Below are 17,574 nucleotides of genomic sequence, written 5' to 3'. Positions count from 1 at the left end.
CGTTTCTCTCTTGGGAGCATCGTTTGTGGGGCAGCGCTGGAAGTCAGAGGCAGGAGGTGGAGCGGCTTCGTCTTGCACGGATCTTCGGTGGAGATGTCAAGTCATGCCTGACCGATAGGTGCTACGCTTTGTCATGTCTGGTCGGCAGGTGCTACGCACGACCGATCTTTCAAAGACTTCAAGCTATGTCGGCTGGTGGTACTTGACAGCATGGTGCTGAGGAGTATCAGTGGCGACCGCGACGTGCACAACTGTTTGCGCGCAGGGAGGAGGTGCCGTTGGGCGCCGTGGTGGCGTCGACGATAGCCAAACCCAGCAATGTTGATGCATCAGTATAGTTCTGAAGATGGAGCGGTGGCAGTTGGCGGCGGCGACCTCTGAGAGCACGCCGGACCGGCGAGACCCATGCCCGGCAGGCGTCCTGGATGGGTCCTCAGGTCTTAGATGTTAGGTTTGACTGCAATGTCTGTTTGGTATTAGGCCCAGGCTATTTGCGCCCCTTCATCAATTGGATAGGTGTAGCGATAGTTTGTTACTTAGATGGCGGCTTTAGTCTTACTGTGGTATTACTTTGTAAGGTCTTGTGAGAATAATTAATAAAGTGGCCGTATGCATCGCCCAGATGCAGAAGCCGGGGTCATCCTCCTTTTCTAAAAAAAAGCAACGCACGGGTGTTCTACCAGTCAAACTTAAAGTTCAAGAAACTAGACAGATTAGAAAGAAAATGAATCTAAGGATGATCACCTGAGAGAAGTTCATCTAATTTACAATGTTTCGTTCTTAGCTTATAAGGAGATATATAGGTCCATAGAAAATGTGGCTCATGTCATATCCTTTTAGTCATGAAGTACTAGTGTTAGCCTCCATTTCTATTTTCCATAAATTACATCGAGTTATCTCTCCTTGAGATCATCCAAACCACGGAGGCACCATTACGGCGTGGGGCACTCATAACCCCACCGCATGTGTGCACGCCTCTGGCACATAGGAAGCGCACGAGGAAATTTGGTTATAATTGTAGAGAACCAGCTTAGTTATCACAAGATAGCAAGATTGCTTGAATTGTTATCTGCGCTTGCAAATCTCCATGATTCTGGGGTTTCAAGTAAATTTTAAAATATAGCCTTACTATTACAATGGAAGAATCATCTTCCTGGAACTCTTAGTTGTATGAGTTTCAAATGCCAAGAAAGAGAAATAATTGTACACAGTATTTTGTAATTTTCATGTTAATTCCTTGGAGAAATGACATTTTTTATGTTTGGGTTCCCAAAGTGTCCACATATTACTCTCATGGATTCTTACAAATAATCAGTGAATTAAGGGCTCATGAATTCTGACTTAGTTGGCCAAAAGTTTTCAACATTTCTTCATTTTTATTTTTCAGGAAACTGTTTTCAACATTTGGTACGGCTGGAACCCGCAAGGACATCGAGAGGTAGCAAAAGAAACCCAACGGTTCACCCAGGCACACAACACATACACCTGGTGGGCGTGGGTGTGACGTATGACTACTGTTGTTGGCCTTTGTTAATTACATTATATGTTGTGCTAAGACCTTGTACTTAGAAAAATAAACTTTCTCTAAGTTTCGGTGCTTATTTGTAGAGGATAGATACTTAATTAAGCACTCCTCCCGTAGAAATAAGTACCAGTACCTAAGAAAAACTTGGTTTATTTAATAAGCATCTTGCATTATACAAGGTCTAATAGGCTGACACATCTCACGAGATTGAAACAGATGAAATGTAACATCTGTTTTTTACTACAGAGATGAGATGTGACAGCGGATTTAATTTTATTTTTTGTGGGGGCAATAGCAGATTTTTACTACTTTCGAAAAGCATAGCAACACTCAGTTGGCTCTCTCAGTCGAATTCCTGAATGCCTATAATGGTTGTAGCATGCCACTGCTTTGTTTCTTAACGAAGAAGAGATGCAGGAATCATGCATAAGCGTGTGGTCCAATGTTAGCTCTTTCCAGTGAAATTGAGGTTCCACTCCGTGATCCGAATCATTTTTTCCCCTTTGGGAAACAGGTGTGGAAAACCCAACATTTGAATATCCCAGTTTCATATACAATCCAGCTAAAAATGGTAAAAATGAGCCCAAACTTTGCCCTGCACTACGATACTTAGGGGAGCGAAGCAATTCCTTACAAGACCAGAAGCACTAAAACTAGCACTTCAGAGCAGGACATGAAGTGCCCTGTTGATGTTGGATGCAGAGCTGTGTTGATGTTGTCCCAACTACTCCAATGCTTCGTTTTCGGCTTTGTGAACCGGCAAGCATTCTCCCAACCAGGATGACAGGAATTAGGGAGTGTGGACATCTGAAGTAGGACACAACGAGGTGACATGGATGTTGTCATCTTCTTGCTTCCCTCTAGAAAAAGCCGGGCATGTAGTGGCATCTCCTAGAGGCTGCTCTGGACTCCCTGCAATCTGCTGGAAAGCCGAGACGGGCCGACGCAGTGGCCGGGTTCTTCAAATGCTCCGTGGCACGGATGACGCAGATTGTGTGGCACTTGAGCAGGAGGAAGGACAGGGCATGGCGGGGCTGTGAGGCAACGCTACCGGATACAACATCTAAAGCTGCGGTGGTGACGTGGTTGGTGGCGAGCGCCATTGCAGACAGGAATATGGCTGCGGTCGGACTGGGGTTGACGATTCTGGATTTTCTGGTAATGTAGGAGTGTATTATAAGGAAATACTATTGTATTTTGTTTTCCTCCAATATTTCATTTCAGAGTATCGCATGGACTGTACAGTAAAATAGAAGAAGCATACTAACGCTACAACATTGGATCTTCAACATCCTGATTCCTAAGGCAGAAGGCTATATATAGGGCTATATGTAGTTTTGTTAGGTAAGAGTGTGATAAGTGTTGATCAAGTCATGCAAGAACCGTTTTATCCTCTCTTGTATTATGTGGGTACACACTGCAAAATCATGTAATCATTCTATTTGCATGTTCTGTTTCCTCCTGCAAGAACAGAATACAAAATAGTGAAAAATTCACGAAATGAGCAGTCCAGTGTCAATTGCATGAGGAAAAGTGAGAAGCCCATGATGTCCAGCTGGAATATTGGGGGCGCGTGACTCACAAATGCCAAATCAATCAGTCGAGAACTCTGGAATATTGGGAAAGAAACAAGAGATGAGGACATATTGTTCCTACAAGAAAGGTTATGCAGTTCAAATCCTTAGTCGATGCAACCACATGCCTCTATATGCTGCGCTGTTCAAATATTAGAAACACTATGTAGTCATGCAGTCATACAGACAAAATATATACGTATGTACTTAGGGCATCTCTAACGTTGACCCACAAATTGGCTCCGGTATCCATCTGTGGACAGGGGACCAGTCCATGGACACTGATGCCGAACACATGTCCACATACATTTCAAACACGGTTCTAACAATTTCCTCCGCAAATGGACTATCTTCATAGCCTCTATAACACTATGCTCGCAAGTTTTAAAGAGTCCACAATCAATTGAGGTCTTCAATTGAAATTAGGTCACCCTATTTTGACCGGGTCGATAAATTTCTCGAAGCTCTCTCATTCAATTATTTTATACTATATATTACGCTTCCTAATTTCCAATACCTCACAATTAATTGAGGTCTTCAATTTAGAATTGGGCCATTCGATTTTGACCTAGTCAATAATTTCTCAATGAGCTCCCTCATTCAATTCTTTTAATTCACTATCTTCCCTAATAATTTTAAACTCTTTTACTTAATTGTGTATTCTAGTTTGGATTTGGTTTATGATTGACCGGGCCAACGATTTTTCAAATGAATCAGCAGCAACCGGCTCATAAAAACATACCAATCCTGCGAACCCTCCCACCATTTAGAAAAAAGAATTGTCACCCATGTGATACTGTAGCGCCACTATAGTACATGCAGTCATAGACACAGAAATTTTCCCACATAAATATAGGTTGGTTAGCAGATAACACGGAATCACACCACGAAAGGCTCACCAAATGACCGCATTATAAATAAAAATAAAACACACTCCAACATCTCCCCACCCCGCAAACTAAATATTCCGTTAGTTTCAAAATGTAAGGGGTATGAGTTTATCAGAAAGTCAGATTTCTAAAACTTGGACCAAGTTCAGAGCAAAAAAATATCGACATCCACAATGTTAAACAAAAAAGAAGTATGAATATTCATTTCATGATGAATCTAATCATACCGATTTGACATTATGGATTTGATATATTTCTCTACAAAAATTTGATGAAATTTAAAAGGTTTGACTTTTCAAAAAAGTAATACACCTTATATTTTGAAACAAAGTGAGTACTTTTTAAGAAACCCAACAACACCAACGGCGCAGCAAAGCGCTCCCAACCCTTCTAGTAAACCATGAATTCTGAAGAGTTGCATGTGCTTAAAAGACTCGTTATGTGTACGTTGATGTTTTATTTTTCCAAAAAAAGAAACACCCTTGGCTTCTGCATCAAGTGATGTGCACAACATTTTATTAATGATTTCAAAACTCACCATTTGTGTCCAATAAAGTTCAATAGATAAAATGTCACATGGGTGCCCCAAGGGCAATGGAAAAGATGAAGTAAAATGAGCTTATAATGAGCTTCATGCATCACAAATCCTACTAGGCCACCAACAAAATTGGTTGAGCAGATCCTGAGCGACCATCTATCATTGGTTGCACCCAATGGACATCAGCGCCCGCTCCTCCTCCTTGCAAAGTAACAAACACATATGAATCAAGTTGGCGGCTTTGAAGATTGCCTGAAAAAAGTTTGGAGCCTCCATTTTATTGAAAATACAATCATTATGTGAGTTCAAGATGGCCCAAAGTAAAGCACAAATTCCCACACGAATTTGATGCTTCAATTTGGAATGCACCCCAACTAACCAGTTTCCGAACATATTCATACTACTAGTGAATATGGAGGTAGATTAACGAAAATGCATAGGTGAACATGGCGCCACGCGAGGTCTTTATCTCACCATCCATTTCTCTCAGATTTGTATCGTATTCATACCATAAGCAGTGCATATCACGTATATTGAATATTCCTCCTTGCAGTATTGGATCTGTATTCCACAAAACAATCAATGCATAAGGGGCCACATGCTTGACAAACATGATCCAACTCATTTACTAGGAGCAAACCTCATTTACTAGGCACAGGTTGGGAATGTTAACTGCATTTGAAGCCTGCACCACCATCTCTCTCCATCCAGCGTGGTTGAAGTTGGAAAGTGAGGTATTTTAGTATAGGAAAGATTTTGCTACAGTAGCAAAATTAATGGATAGCTAACCTTCTGCTGTCGCTGTAGTTTGATGACATGGTCATCTTGTTCTGTCTTCTCCCAGCAGGCAGGTTGAAGAAGGTTGTACTAGGGGTATTACTATTGTCTGCACTAATTAATCCATCATGTCCAATTTCAAGACAAAGAGTTGCTTTGCGTAACATTCCTGTTATTTTTGTTATTACAACAATGCATGTAGTTTACATTTATCTCTGGGAAGATACCCCATCATCCATGAGGTAATACCTGATGAAATAATAGAGCGGTACACCTCAATTATAGAGATGCAAAATGAACTTGGCAAAACAAACCAGCACAGAAACGGCAGGCCCACACTTGCTAAGTGCCATTAAAGGCGTACCTGTTCGACACAGAAATGTTTAAACGCAGCCGGCCAGCGTTTTTAAATGGCCTAACACAATAAAACAACTACTCCCTCCGTTCCTAAATATTTGTCTTTCTAAAGATTTTTACCAAGTGACTATATACGGAGCAAAATGAGTGAATCTACACTTTAAAATATGTCTATATACATCCGTATGTGGTAGCCATTTAAAATCACTAAAAGGACAAATATTTTGGAACAGAGGGAGTAGAACCGTATTTTGCATGTTTATGAACGTGTATCCAACTCCATTTAAGATGGTTAGCCACCAACCTCTGTACGTCATATTTGTCGAATTGACCTGGCGTATCATTCAAGTATTCATTCAATCACTATATTAATTTCTAATCTCATAGCATGAATGGGCTGCCCAGATAACATCCTCGCTTGCCATCATGTGTCAAAAATCCTTGTCCGTAGATTAAAGGCTATATGGACAAGTCACAATAATAGCTTGGTAAGGAGGCATTGAAGGAATAGATATTGAATCGCCGAAAATTCGTTTCTGAGCCCGTGCTTAGATGCACCTGATATCCCAACCATCTGTTCACATTGGGATCTGAGCGTTTCCAGTATTTCTTATCGTATTTCTCTCACGTATGCTCTCAGTATTGGAGGACATGACAGGTCGCATTAACTCGCCTCCCAACTGGAGGGACGTCTCGGTACATGAGTTAGGTCGACGGACCAGACACTTTTCTGGGCCGGATGGAGGTCGACGTTACGCCGGAGTGGACGTCGCGTATCAGTCGGGACGCGTGCCCGCTAGTAAGGACGTGCGCCTCTTTGCCGCGCCCAGGAAACTGAGACGATGGCCGGAGCTGCGCGTGCTGTGTGTGGCCGTGGTCGTTGCCGACGGAGCCGCAGACACGGCCACACGGGTAGGTCGAGCCACTGCGTAGCCGCGCGCTCGGCGCCAGTTGTTGCGTTTCGACGCCCGCGCGTCGGCGTCGCCACACCGTTGTGTAGCCGTCCAGCTGCACACATGCAGGTCGTAAGCGCGCCTTGTCGCCACCGCGCAGCCTCGTCGTCGCTGTCAATGGCTTGACGCGCTGGGGTCGGAGGCAAGAACTGTTGAGGTTGTCGCCACGCCATTGCAGCTGATGCTGCCCGCAGGAGCCGCAGTGAAGGGCGCCTCCGGGAGTGCGTCGTGCGCTAGAGGGCGCTGCCACGCCGGAGTCGTTTGGAGCAGAACAAGAGCAGCGATGACGAGCAGCGAATTGATGAAGACGGCAATTTTCCTTTCTCTGGACTTAGATGTTCTCCTCTAGACTTGGATGTCTTTCGATTTCAAAATTTGTTTCTGAGCAGGAGCTATGCGACACGAGCAGTGAATTGATTCGAACATTCTGAACTGAGCCATGGATCACTACTTTCGTGGTCGTTGTCCTATCCCTAGCTCAGAACTCCACCATGACGAACTCAACTCGTGCCCTCTACGGACAGGCCTGATGACGGGAAAATGGCGGGCGTGAGAACACGCGTCCACGTCATTGATATAGAGTGAAATTTAAATGCATAAAATAAAAATAAGATCAAACATTGCAGATACTTTATTTCCAGAACTCTTACATTTACATAAAAATTCTGTTAATTATATTTCCGAATAGAAAACCCCTGATTAAGAATTCCAACATTTCTATTACATAAAATGGCATCACATTCCTATCACAATATACTACAAGAGAACTCCTCTTCGCGGTCGACGACGAACTCCTGCTTGGTGAGCTTGAAGTTTGGTTCCATGCAAGTACTCCTCTATGATTTTATGTGTGATGTTTGGGAATATATATCTTCTAGCATGCAACCATTCGTGTGTGTTCAACCTCATTTATATGCGGAATGTAGGTTGATTCTGGCTAAGCATTGTTTTGTCCTACGTTTGGCATATAGTATATGTATATATTTTTCTTTGTGAATTTTATATGACATCTTTGGTTTTGGTGGCATGGATACATGTGACATGCCAATTTTAATAAGTTTTGCATCATCACATTATTACTATCACCGGGCAACACTGATATGGTGCCCGTGTGTAGCGTAATGGACTGAAGTTTTCTGACACAATTTTGATGCTTTTTATAGTGCATATGATATGTGCCATATTTTGTTGACTTTGACTTCACACGGTATCAAAACTAACCACGCGGTGCAATGATATGACACACACGTATAACTTGACCCGAATGGAGTTTGTTTATGATATTTTTTTATTTGTTTAAAGCCTATGTGGGCTACATGAAATATGCCTTATCATGTATTTTGCATGAATTTTGTATGCATATGTGGATGTGGAGTGAACTTATTTTTTATTAAGTTCTGCTTTATCTGTATTACTATTAACACCGCGTGGCACTAAGATAATGCCCGCGTGCAGCATAACCAAGCAAAGGTTTGTGGAGCAATTATGGTGTTGCATGAGTCATCTGACATTTATCATTTTCGTTTTATGTTTGTACCTTATATGGTATTAGTACTAACTCCACATAGTGTCACATCATTGACGCTAGTGTGTAGCATAACTCAAGTAAAGTGAGTTTGTGATATTCATTTATGACGATGCTAATAGTTTAGACTCTTATAGCATTGGACCATTTCATGTCATATTTTATTTGACTTTGGACCAAATATGTGGCCTGAATATTCTGTTTAGTTTTCTCTTACTTCTATTACTACTAACACCGTGTAGCATTATGATAATGCCTACGTGTAGCGCAACCAAGTAAGATTGGTTTTTCTACGATGCAACATGTTTTATCATTCATCTTGCATGATTTGGTTTCTAGGTGTGTATCATGAACACATTTTTTAATTAAGTCTTGCCCTGCTCGTATTACTGCTAACACCACGTGGCATTAAGATAATGCCCGCGTGCAGCGTAACCAAGTGAGGGAATATATTTTTATGCTCTTGTTTGTATTGCAGCTAGCGTGACACATAATGCCTGTAGCGCAACCAAACAAGAGATTATCATGAGTTTAGTTTAGTTCGTTCGTAATTTCATTCCAACTTAGTCATATCCTTTTTTATGATGACCAAATTAAGTCAATTTTTTATGAGTTTTCGCACCTATGACACTCTCTTGATTTGTATCCATGTATAGAGACCAAACCAAGGAACGAGGCGCTCATCTTGGCTTGTATCACTAAAAGGACCGAACCAAGACGGAGATCAATAAGACAAAGCGCACGCAACATTTAAAGGAACCGTGCTTACAAGAACCATGCATGCTCCTTGACTCGTACCGCGATGGCCGAGCCGAAGGCGGAAGTTTGGGATAGATATAACATGCTCCTTGGTTTGTACCGCGATGGCCGAATCAAGGACAAAAATTTAGGATGGATGGAACACACTCTTTAGTCTGTACCAAAATGGCCAAACCAAAGACAAAATTTTAAGAGATTAAACCATGCCCTTAGTCTCTACCGCAATGGCCCGACTAAGGGCGAGATTTTGTTTTGGAGATGAAACACGTTCCTTGATTTGTACCATAGCGGCCGAACCAACGGCAAGAATTTTAGGAAGATGAAACATGCTCCTTAATTTGTACGATGATGGCCGAACCAAGGGCTAGAAATTTAGAAGAAAAAGGAGAAAAAGCTCCCTGGCTTGTACCACAATGGCCAAACCAGGGGCTAGATGAGAGCCATTGAATCTCACCTTCAAACCAACAGGATGCAGCACGCCTGCCTCTTTCTCTTCTTTTCTTTGTGAGTTTGTATGTGTGTGTTTCTAGCAGCAGATGGGAAAGACGAGCGGCCATGTGTGTGTGGATTGAATGACCGGAGAGCAGCCAAGCGGCCATGTATTTGTATGGAGCGGAGGAGCGCATCGCCAGGCTCCAGCCGCACGGGCGCACGCCCACCCACGTCCTGAGATCATGCATGGGAGCGGGGCTGCTCCCTTTTTCTTTTTATTTGTTTAATCGCTAATGAACTGGCAACGTCCCATCAGTATGGGCTTAATTAGGCCACGTTCTGTCAATGTGTGAGCTTTTGCTCTAATTCTTGACTTAGGGCCAAATATATGTACGCATGACTCTGGAAGAAGCTAGCTAGTGTGGGGCCATACGGGGCCATGATACATACAGATGCCATGCATGTACGCTCGCTTAGCCTGCATGCATTAGCACATATGCAAGCATGCACGTGCCAGCTAAATTTAATAGATACTAATATTTTCTTTGAGTATATTTTGTATACATTTGGTTGATATGCAGTGATATTTGATGGAGGAACATACTGCACGATGCTTCGATAATATTGACGTTGTTTTTGACGCTGAAATTTGATATCATTATTCGTCCGTGACGGTGCGCGTACATACAAACCGTGCGTCCCCATTTTTTTTTGTCAGCGTCAGTGCGCATACATATAAACAACGTGTCCTCCATTTTTCTATAGGGAAAAAAACTTGATGGCTGTTTATTTCTTTGGTCATATTTTATAATTGTCGGTTTAATGCGTGCATAATCTATACTTGAAAATAAATCATATGCCGAATTTTTTAGTCATCAATTCAAGCGGTTGGTTATAATTAATTCCTTTTTCATTGTAAAACGGATTTTGCCGTTTTGTGTTTATATTTTATGTGGTTTATGCATTTTATTTATGTTGGTCAAAATCCATGTCAACAAGGCCCAGGCCCAGCACTGTAGATGACCGTATAGCAGCTGTATTCCTTTTTTCCAGCTAAACAAGCCTGACGCGCCTGACACACTTTTCACCATTTCAACGCATCGGCCAACGATTGAGATAACAGGTGCAGCTGAGCTCGAGCATCAAATTGCCACTTCCTTGAATCGCCTCTTTGTTACACAAAAGCAACAGTTACTGCATCTTTGCGAAAAGTTTTTCCAAATTATTTTTCACCAAGATGACCTTCCAATCTAAATACCACGTGAAGATTTTAATTTTGAAAGGGTCTTACATTTTACAAATACATTTGTGGTGAAAAGGTTGCACATCATGCATTAGTAAGGAGTATACATGGATTTGACCATGAAAACATCAAAAATAGTCAACTGCCTATAAAATGTGTCTGATTCATGCCAAAGGTTGGCCATGTCAGCCTTTCAACGAGAGTTGACCATTACGTCCATTTTTCACCGATTGATGATCTCCCAAAGGCAATATTCAAGACACCTAGTCCATCACAGAGGCAATAGAAATAGAGACATCAGAGATGGTTTAGAAACCATTAGATCCATTTATCACCTTGTTTGTATGTGTTGTGTTATTACTCTTATTCTGTCTCCCTTCACATGTCCTTTTCTTTCTCGTGCTGCGTTTTCCTTCAAGGTTGCTACCTCATACAACATGCACCCCTTGCTTCCCTACGCTGGAAGGGGTTCTTCAAGCGTTGTCGGTGGTGTTGGTGCTCGTTTCCGTGCTTCTTACTTTGTCTCTCGATGTGGCGTTTTCTCCTCCTACAAACTGAGTTTCGGATATGATTATCCTTTTGCCTACCACCGATCTGCTCACCGTCCTTATCCTTTCCTTGTCAATACTATTTTTTGAGCCGTCCTTGTCATACTTGAGGTGATGTTTTTTTCTTCTGTTCAGTGTGTATAACGGCCTAAGCCCATCACCACGCGCTAACGCTCTCCAGCAGTTGCCCTATTTCCTCCCCGATCTCTTCGCCGGTCGCCGGAGGACGCCTTCCCGCCGCCGCCGTCGCCGAAGCGTTACAGGTTCGTTCCCTTCCCCCGATTTCTTTCTCAGATCGATCAACAGTGAGATATATAGCGTTACCCTGGGGGGGGCGGGGCGGTGGATCCACGGAGCTCTGGACCGAGGCGGGGAAATGGATGGCGCCGTGGTGTTGGACGCTGTCGACGGAGCTCGTTCCGCGGAGACCCGACGCTGGAGCTGGGCGGCGAGGTGCAGAGGAAACGGCTGCGCTCGAGGCAGGACGGGATCTCGGGGTGGGGGGTGGTGGGGGGAGGAGCCGATATGTGCTGCTGATACATACGATTTATTCTTTGTGCGTGCTGCTGCTGCGATTTTCCTGCTGCCTTGTTGTGCGACACATACAAGAGTTGCTAATACACATGTTTATAGGTCTGCTGCATGTGAATCTTGTTCTGAATGCTGATTGCTGATTAAGAAAGGGAGGGCCACGGCTGGGAGATAGATAGATAGAGAGGCGCTGATGCTGACTGCTGCGTTTTCTTCTCTGGATATTGCAACTGCTGTTTGTCTCTCTGCTTCACGGAATAGAGAGAGACATTGAGAGAGACTGCTCATATAAAGAAAAGAGAGATATTGCGAGAAATGTCTATTGTCTATTGGTTTGTAGCTGCGAGATTTTGCTTGTGCCGTTTTGATTTGTTTGTTCTCGAGAGCATCCGTGATGTTACATCCACTTTTACTCATCCTTGCACTTTGAATTTTGACTTTCGACAGTGAAGAAAAACATTGGGGACTACGTAGTCTGAGATGCTCGTGCCTTCTTTCTTGTATCGTAATTTGGTTATTTGTTTGTTTGTTGCTTTTCGTTGCTCCAAGTCATGGATCAATGATGTGATTGTTAACTGCGTTATCTATCTTGAACTTCTCAAGTACTGAAGAAAACATTACCTGCTGAGATCCAAGGCACCCTTGAAGTTCTTAACCTTTCGTTATTGTTTTGTACAATTAACTTGGACAGTCAAGAGGTTTTATTTTCTCTGATTAATATACTCTGCTTATGACTCTGAGCTGAAGCATTGTACTGCTTATGACTCTGCTGCCTTTTGACTTCCGTATGTCTGCAAAAAAGTGTGTATAATGGTATAACATAGCGTTGTGTGTCGTTCGTCTGACTTTCTTTCTAGACATGTGATGTCTTTGGTTTTGTATCCATAGATTCCGAGTTTGGTTTCGTAGATTCAGGTTGGGTCATGCTGCTTCATAACTCTCTTTATGTTTTCGTCATTTATGATACTAGTGTTACAAGCCTTTTGATGATCTGATCAAAACTCGTACTTTCATGCAGATAGATAAGAACAAGATGGTGATTAATGGTGATGCACCTGCAAGAGGGAGTGCAGCAGCTGCTGCAAGCTTGCGCAGACGTAGAACCACCAGCGGTGCTGCTGCTGGAGGTGGCGGTGGCGCCAGTACAATGCTTCAGTTCTACACCGATGAGGCTGCTGGGCGCAAGATGTCCCCAAATGCTGTTCTGATCATGAGCATAGGGTTTGTTGCTGTCGTTGCTGTGCTCCATGTTTTTGGCAAGCTCTACCGTTAGGTTCCATATGCAAGCTGCACCTATGAACAGAGGAACCCATAGACTTAAATAACTACATAGCCAATGGCTGTCGGATCCTGAAGACATCTCGATATTACCATATAAGTTTATATACCTGATAATATATACTGAGATGAGACGTTATGGTCGAATCCTTGCAAGAAGGTGCTTTGGCCTGTCAGTTGTTCTTTATTACAGTTATGAATCTTCCTGGGTCCGTGCTTTGTTCCAAATATGTTGCATACAAGCCATTGATGTAGTATTATAGATTGGTTCCTGAGTCTGAATCAAATGTTCTGGTTGCGTAAAACTTATGCTTCCCAAATCTCTGAAGTGTGATTTGTAACGAAAGTGCATAGGAGCACACCGCGACGCTCCCCACTGGAATCCTATCTATCCATTTGTCTTGGGATCTTCAACCACTATATTAGCTACGTCGTACTGCAAACTTATCATCATGTATTCTCATTTGTTTTGGCGTATATCAGTCTTTAATTTTACGCGGTTCCATACTCACTAGTGTGCGGCAGCCAGGGCCTATCCACCTCAACTAAGGGCATCTCCAGCCCAGTCGCGCCCTCAGAACGCCGAAAATCGCCGGTTCGGACCTTTTTTCCGCCCGGCGGTCACAGGCCGAACCCCGCGCGCTGGGGAGGAGTTGGGGGCTCCGGCGCTAGGGAAAAGCACGCCTGGCCCACACCGACAGGGGAAAAGTCAAGGTTTTCTTCCCCCGACTCGCCTCGCACCCCCCGCGCCCTCGGCCACCACTAGCTATATCCCGGCGATGGCCGCCGCCCTACTCCGCTAGATAGCCATTCCCCGCCGAAAAATAGCAGCGCTTCGCCGCGGCAGCGCCTCCCACAGCAGCTGGGCGTTTCCGGCCGCCGTTTCCGGCCGTGGAGGCGCGGTTTAACGGCGGGTACACGCCCACCGAGCGCAAGGTGTTCGGCGTTTTGCCTGTCTCGGCGATGGACTCGGATGAGGAGGAAGAGCTCGCCGCGCTGCTGGAGGAGGAAGCCGCGGCCGACGTCCAGGAAGAAGAGAATCTCATGGTGCTCGCCGCCCTCGCCCAGCTGCTGGCGAGCAATGAAAAGCCGCGGTGAGGTGGCTCGGCGCCGGGGCGGGTGAAAGCAAAGAACCGGCATCGTCTCCAAGGCTACTGCATGCTCTACTCCGACTACTTCGCCGATGCTCCACTTCATGGCGAGAGAACATTTCGGCGCCGTTATCGGATGAGCCAAAAGCTCTTCCTCGGGATTGTGAATTCCATCCGGGAGTTCGACAACTACTTCAAGTGCAAGATGGATTGCACTGGCGCTCTTGGATTCACCTCCATCCAAAAATGCACGACAGCGATGAGGATGCTTGCATATGGAGCTCCCAGTGATTCACTCGACGACTATGGGCGCATGGCCGAGTCCACCAGCATAGAGTGTTTCTACAAGTTCTGTCGGGTAGTGGTTGCAGTGTTTGGGCCACAATACTTGAGAACACCCAATGCGGAAGACACTGCTCGGATCCTAGCCCAGAATGCAGCAAGAGGATTTCCTGGGATGCTTGGAAGCATCGACTGCATGCATTGGAAATGGAAGAATTGCCCATTTGATTGGCAGGGGATGTACAAAGGCGCTAAAGGCGGTTGCAGTGTGGTGCTTGAGGTGGTAGCCACACATGACCTTTGGATTTGGCACTGCTTCTTTGGTATGCCAGGAACTCACAATGACATCAACGTGCTGCAGTGCTCTCCTGTTTTTGCCAAGCTCATTGAGGGCCATTCTCCTCCGGTGAACTTCGAGATCAATGGGCACCAATACAACAAGGGGTACTATCTAGCTGACGGCATCTATCCGAGATGGTCGACATTTGTGAAGACGATCTCAAACCCTGTGGCAGGAGGCAAGAACGCCTGGTTTACGAAGCTTCAGGAGGCTTGCAGGAAGGATGTCGAGCGGGCATTTGGTGTGCTCCAATCTCGATTTGCTGTTGTTCGGTACCCCGCTCAGACCTGGTCCAAAGATTAAATGTGGAAGATTATGACTTGCTCTGTCATCTTGCACAACATGATCATCGAGAGCGAGCAAGAAGACCCAGTGTTTGACACTGAACCATACTACAGGCAGGGTCCTCTAGCCGAAGTTGATCACCAGCTACCGGCAACTTGGACTGCCTATCTCAGTATGCGTCAGGAGATTCGAGACCCACAGGTGCATCATCAACTGCAGAAAGATCTGATTGAGCACCTATAGAGGCTCAAGGGGGACGCCGTGTGATGAAATACGAGTTTTTATTTGTTGAACTACATAATTTGTATTGAACTATTTGTTGTTGTACTATTTTGTTGAAGTATTTGATTTTTCTGTGATGAAATATGTGATAAGAAATAATTGTGTTGATAATTGAACGCCGAGACATGGCGAAACCACGCCGAATATGGGCCTATTCTCGCCCATATGGGCCGTTTATTCGCCGAAATTGGGCTGCAAAGTGGGCCAATTTCGGCACCTGGGGGCGAGCTGGGGGCGACGACTGGGCGCACAACCGCCCCCAGCGCAGAGTGTATCGCCGGCTCGCCCCCAGGGGGTGATTTTTATGCGTCCTGGGGGGGGGGGGGCAACGGCTGGAGATGCCCTAACAGCGGCAAACTACATCCATTCAATGCATCTGGTCCCCATCCTCCCACCCACCCCATGTCTTCTCCCCGGACGCCTTGTTCTTCCCCATTAGCTCCTAAAGAATCCTCACCAAGTCACCAAGTGTTCGTCACGTTATTCTTCATCTCGCTCCTTTTATGGTTCTTCCTCTTCTCGCTCCTGTTGTACTTGTTTAGCAACGTGGATGTTGAAACAAATCCAGAAGGAACTAGGAGGACAGCGAACAAACCAAGGAAGCATGAGCTTTGTTCCGTCCTCTGCAACCACATCCATCGACACCACCTCCGCCGACACCAAGTCTTGTGTCCTCACGGCCAGCGAGTAGAAAGACTGTGCCGTCGATGATAAAGCTTGCCGCATCCTGCGCGACACCGGGGCCCCGTGGTCCGAGTTTGCATTATCCTGCGCAAGGTTTTGATTTTTGGATTACGTTTTTTTTCATGCCCCGAACGAGTGACACCACATGCTCCTGGAGGCTAGCACCATGTCTTGTGTTCTTGTAGCAGCCAGGAGTGCCCAGAATGCCTCGCAGGAGAGTCCGGGCAGCCTTCTTTCTCTCTCTCTCTACTGTTTGTTTTCTCTCGAGCCCAAACGAGGCCACTGTTCCTCTTCCCCGGCGTCACAAAAAACAGGCTATGATCCAAAAATATAACTCGCTCCATAGAGAAGAATCACTAGGTCCAGTCTCACCGATGTAGACTCGCCCGAGCTCTTCGTGTCGGAGTTCTGTAGCTGCATTCTCTTCTCTCTCTCTCTCTCTCTGCACTCACAGAAGCAGATTGCCATGGCCAGCATCTGGTTCACGAGTCCTCTTCACGTCAGAAGCACGCGGTACTTGTCTCATGGTGGTGCCCATCCGTTTCGGCAGAGGTGGAGCCGCAGCTCGCCGGTATGCCTCGGTGCCATGGCCGCACCGCCTCATGGTCTATGTACTGACTTGTCAGTTCTTTTGTGCATTTAATGCCAACAAACAGGTACGCACTGTGCTTCTACGATGGTGCGGTGTACTCCCTCCATTTCTTTTTACTCCGCATATAAGATTTGGTCAAAGTCAAACTACACAAAGTTTGACCAAATTTATGTATAAAAATATAAACATTTACAATGTTAAAACTATATAGTATGAAAATACATTTCGTGATGCATCGTATAATGTTGATTTCATATTGTCAATGTTTATACTTTATAATATAAAGTTAGTCAAACTTTATAAAGCTTGACTTTGAGCAAACCTTATATGCAGACTAAAAAAACGGAGGGAGCATTGAACAACATCTATTCGTTTCATTCAATTATGCACTGATCCCTATACAACAAAGCAGCGGTGAGATTTCAATGAGTGTGGTCGCCGAGTGCTCTTAGTTCACGTCCGATTTGTAATTAGTCCAATCCGGGGATAAGATATGTATACCAGTCCCTAGTCTTTGCCGTTTTGCTTTCTAAGTAAATTCTTAGTTGCTACTTCCTCCGTTCCTTTATCTTTATGGGTGTGTCTAGGACACATTTAGATGTGCTTTAATTATTGCACATCTAAGTGAGTGAATCATGCATAAAGAGAAAAAGAAAAAAGAAAAAGAAAATATCCACACGAATCTCAACGTAAGATCAATGACATAGGACTTAGATGTGCAATACTTATGGCACATCTAGATGTGCTTTAGCAAAACTGTATCTTTATATAAGGTGTACTTTTTTTGATAAAAATCCACAATTTAAGGTGCATTTCTTCTAAATCCTTGTAATTCCCTTTTTATCCCTTCAAAAAGAGGAAAGTATCTCTCTCTTGATTTTCTGTATCTCTTCTTGTATAAAAAAAAGAACGGAAACTATCACTCTTTTGGAAACACATAACTGTTGTAAGTTTACGAGTTCCTAGGTATCTTGTTTTTGTCCTGTATAATATTTGAGGGTACTAGTTGCTTAGCAGCAATCAATTTAACAACCATTTAGGCATTTTGTCAAAATTTCATGAATATTTTATATCCAAGTATTGTTGGG

At 44.3% G+C, this 17,574-nt stretch overlaps 1 protein-coding gene, 1 non-coding gene and 1 pseudogene across 3 annotated transcripts in view; all 3 read left to right on the top strand.

Moving 5' to 3' along the window:
* Nucleotides 1–13,077, top strand: part of LOC123106344 (protein transport protein Sec61 subunit beta) — a 39,445-nt gene extending 26,368 nt beyond the window's left edge. The window contains exons 1-2 of one of the 2 annotated variants that reach the window (XR_006451302.1): nt 11,174–11,384; nt 12,671–12,957. Coding sequence is in view for 1 of the 2 variants with exons in the window: in XM_044528542.1 (XP_044384477.1) it covers nt 12,686–12,925 (240 nt within the window). In the remaining variant the exon portion in view is untranslated. Of the gene's footprint in view, nt 1–11,173; nt 11,385–12,670 lie in introns of those variants that run through there. The other variant, XM_044528542.1, reaches the window with a different exon arrangement.
* Nucleotides 12,035–12,138, top strand: LOC123109389 (uncharacterized; annotated as a pseudogene).
* Nucleotides 12,203–12,288, top strand: LOC123109390 (small nucleolar RNA snoR27). The gene has a single exon (XR_006452623.1). It is a non-coding gene; the product is annotated as a small nucleolar RNA snoR27 (small nucleolar RNA).
* Nucleotides 13,078–17,574: the final 4,497 nt, after the last annotated feature.

This window comes from Triticum aestivum, chromosome 5A, assembly GCF_018294505.1.
Source record: "Triticum aestivum cultivar Chinese Spring chromosome 5A, IWGSC CS RefSeq v2.1, whole genome shotgun sequence".
Lineage (NCBI taxonomy): Eukaryota > Viridiplantae > Streptophyta > Magnoliopsida > Poales > Poaceae > Triticum > Triticum aestivum.
Note: the sequence above shows the minus strand (reverse complement) of the source record. Positions and strands in the feature narration are given on the sequence as shown.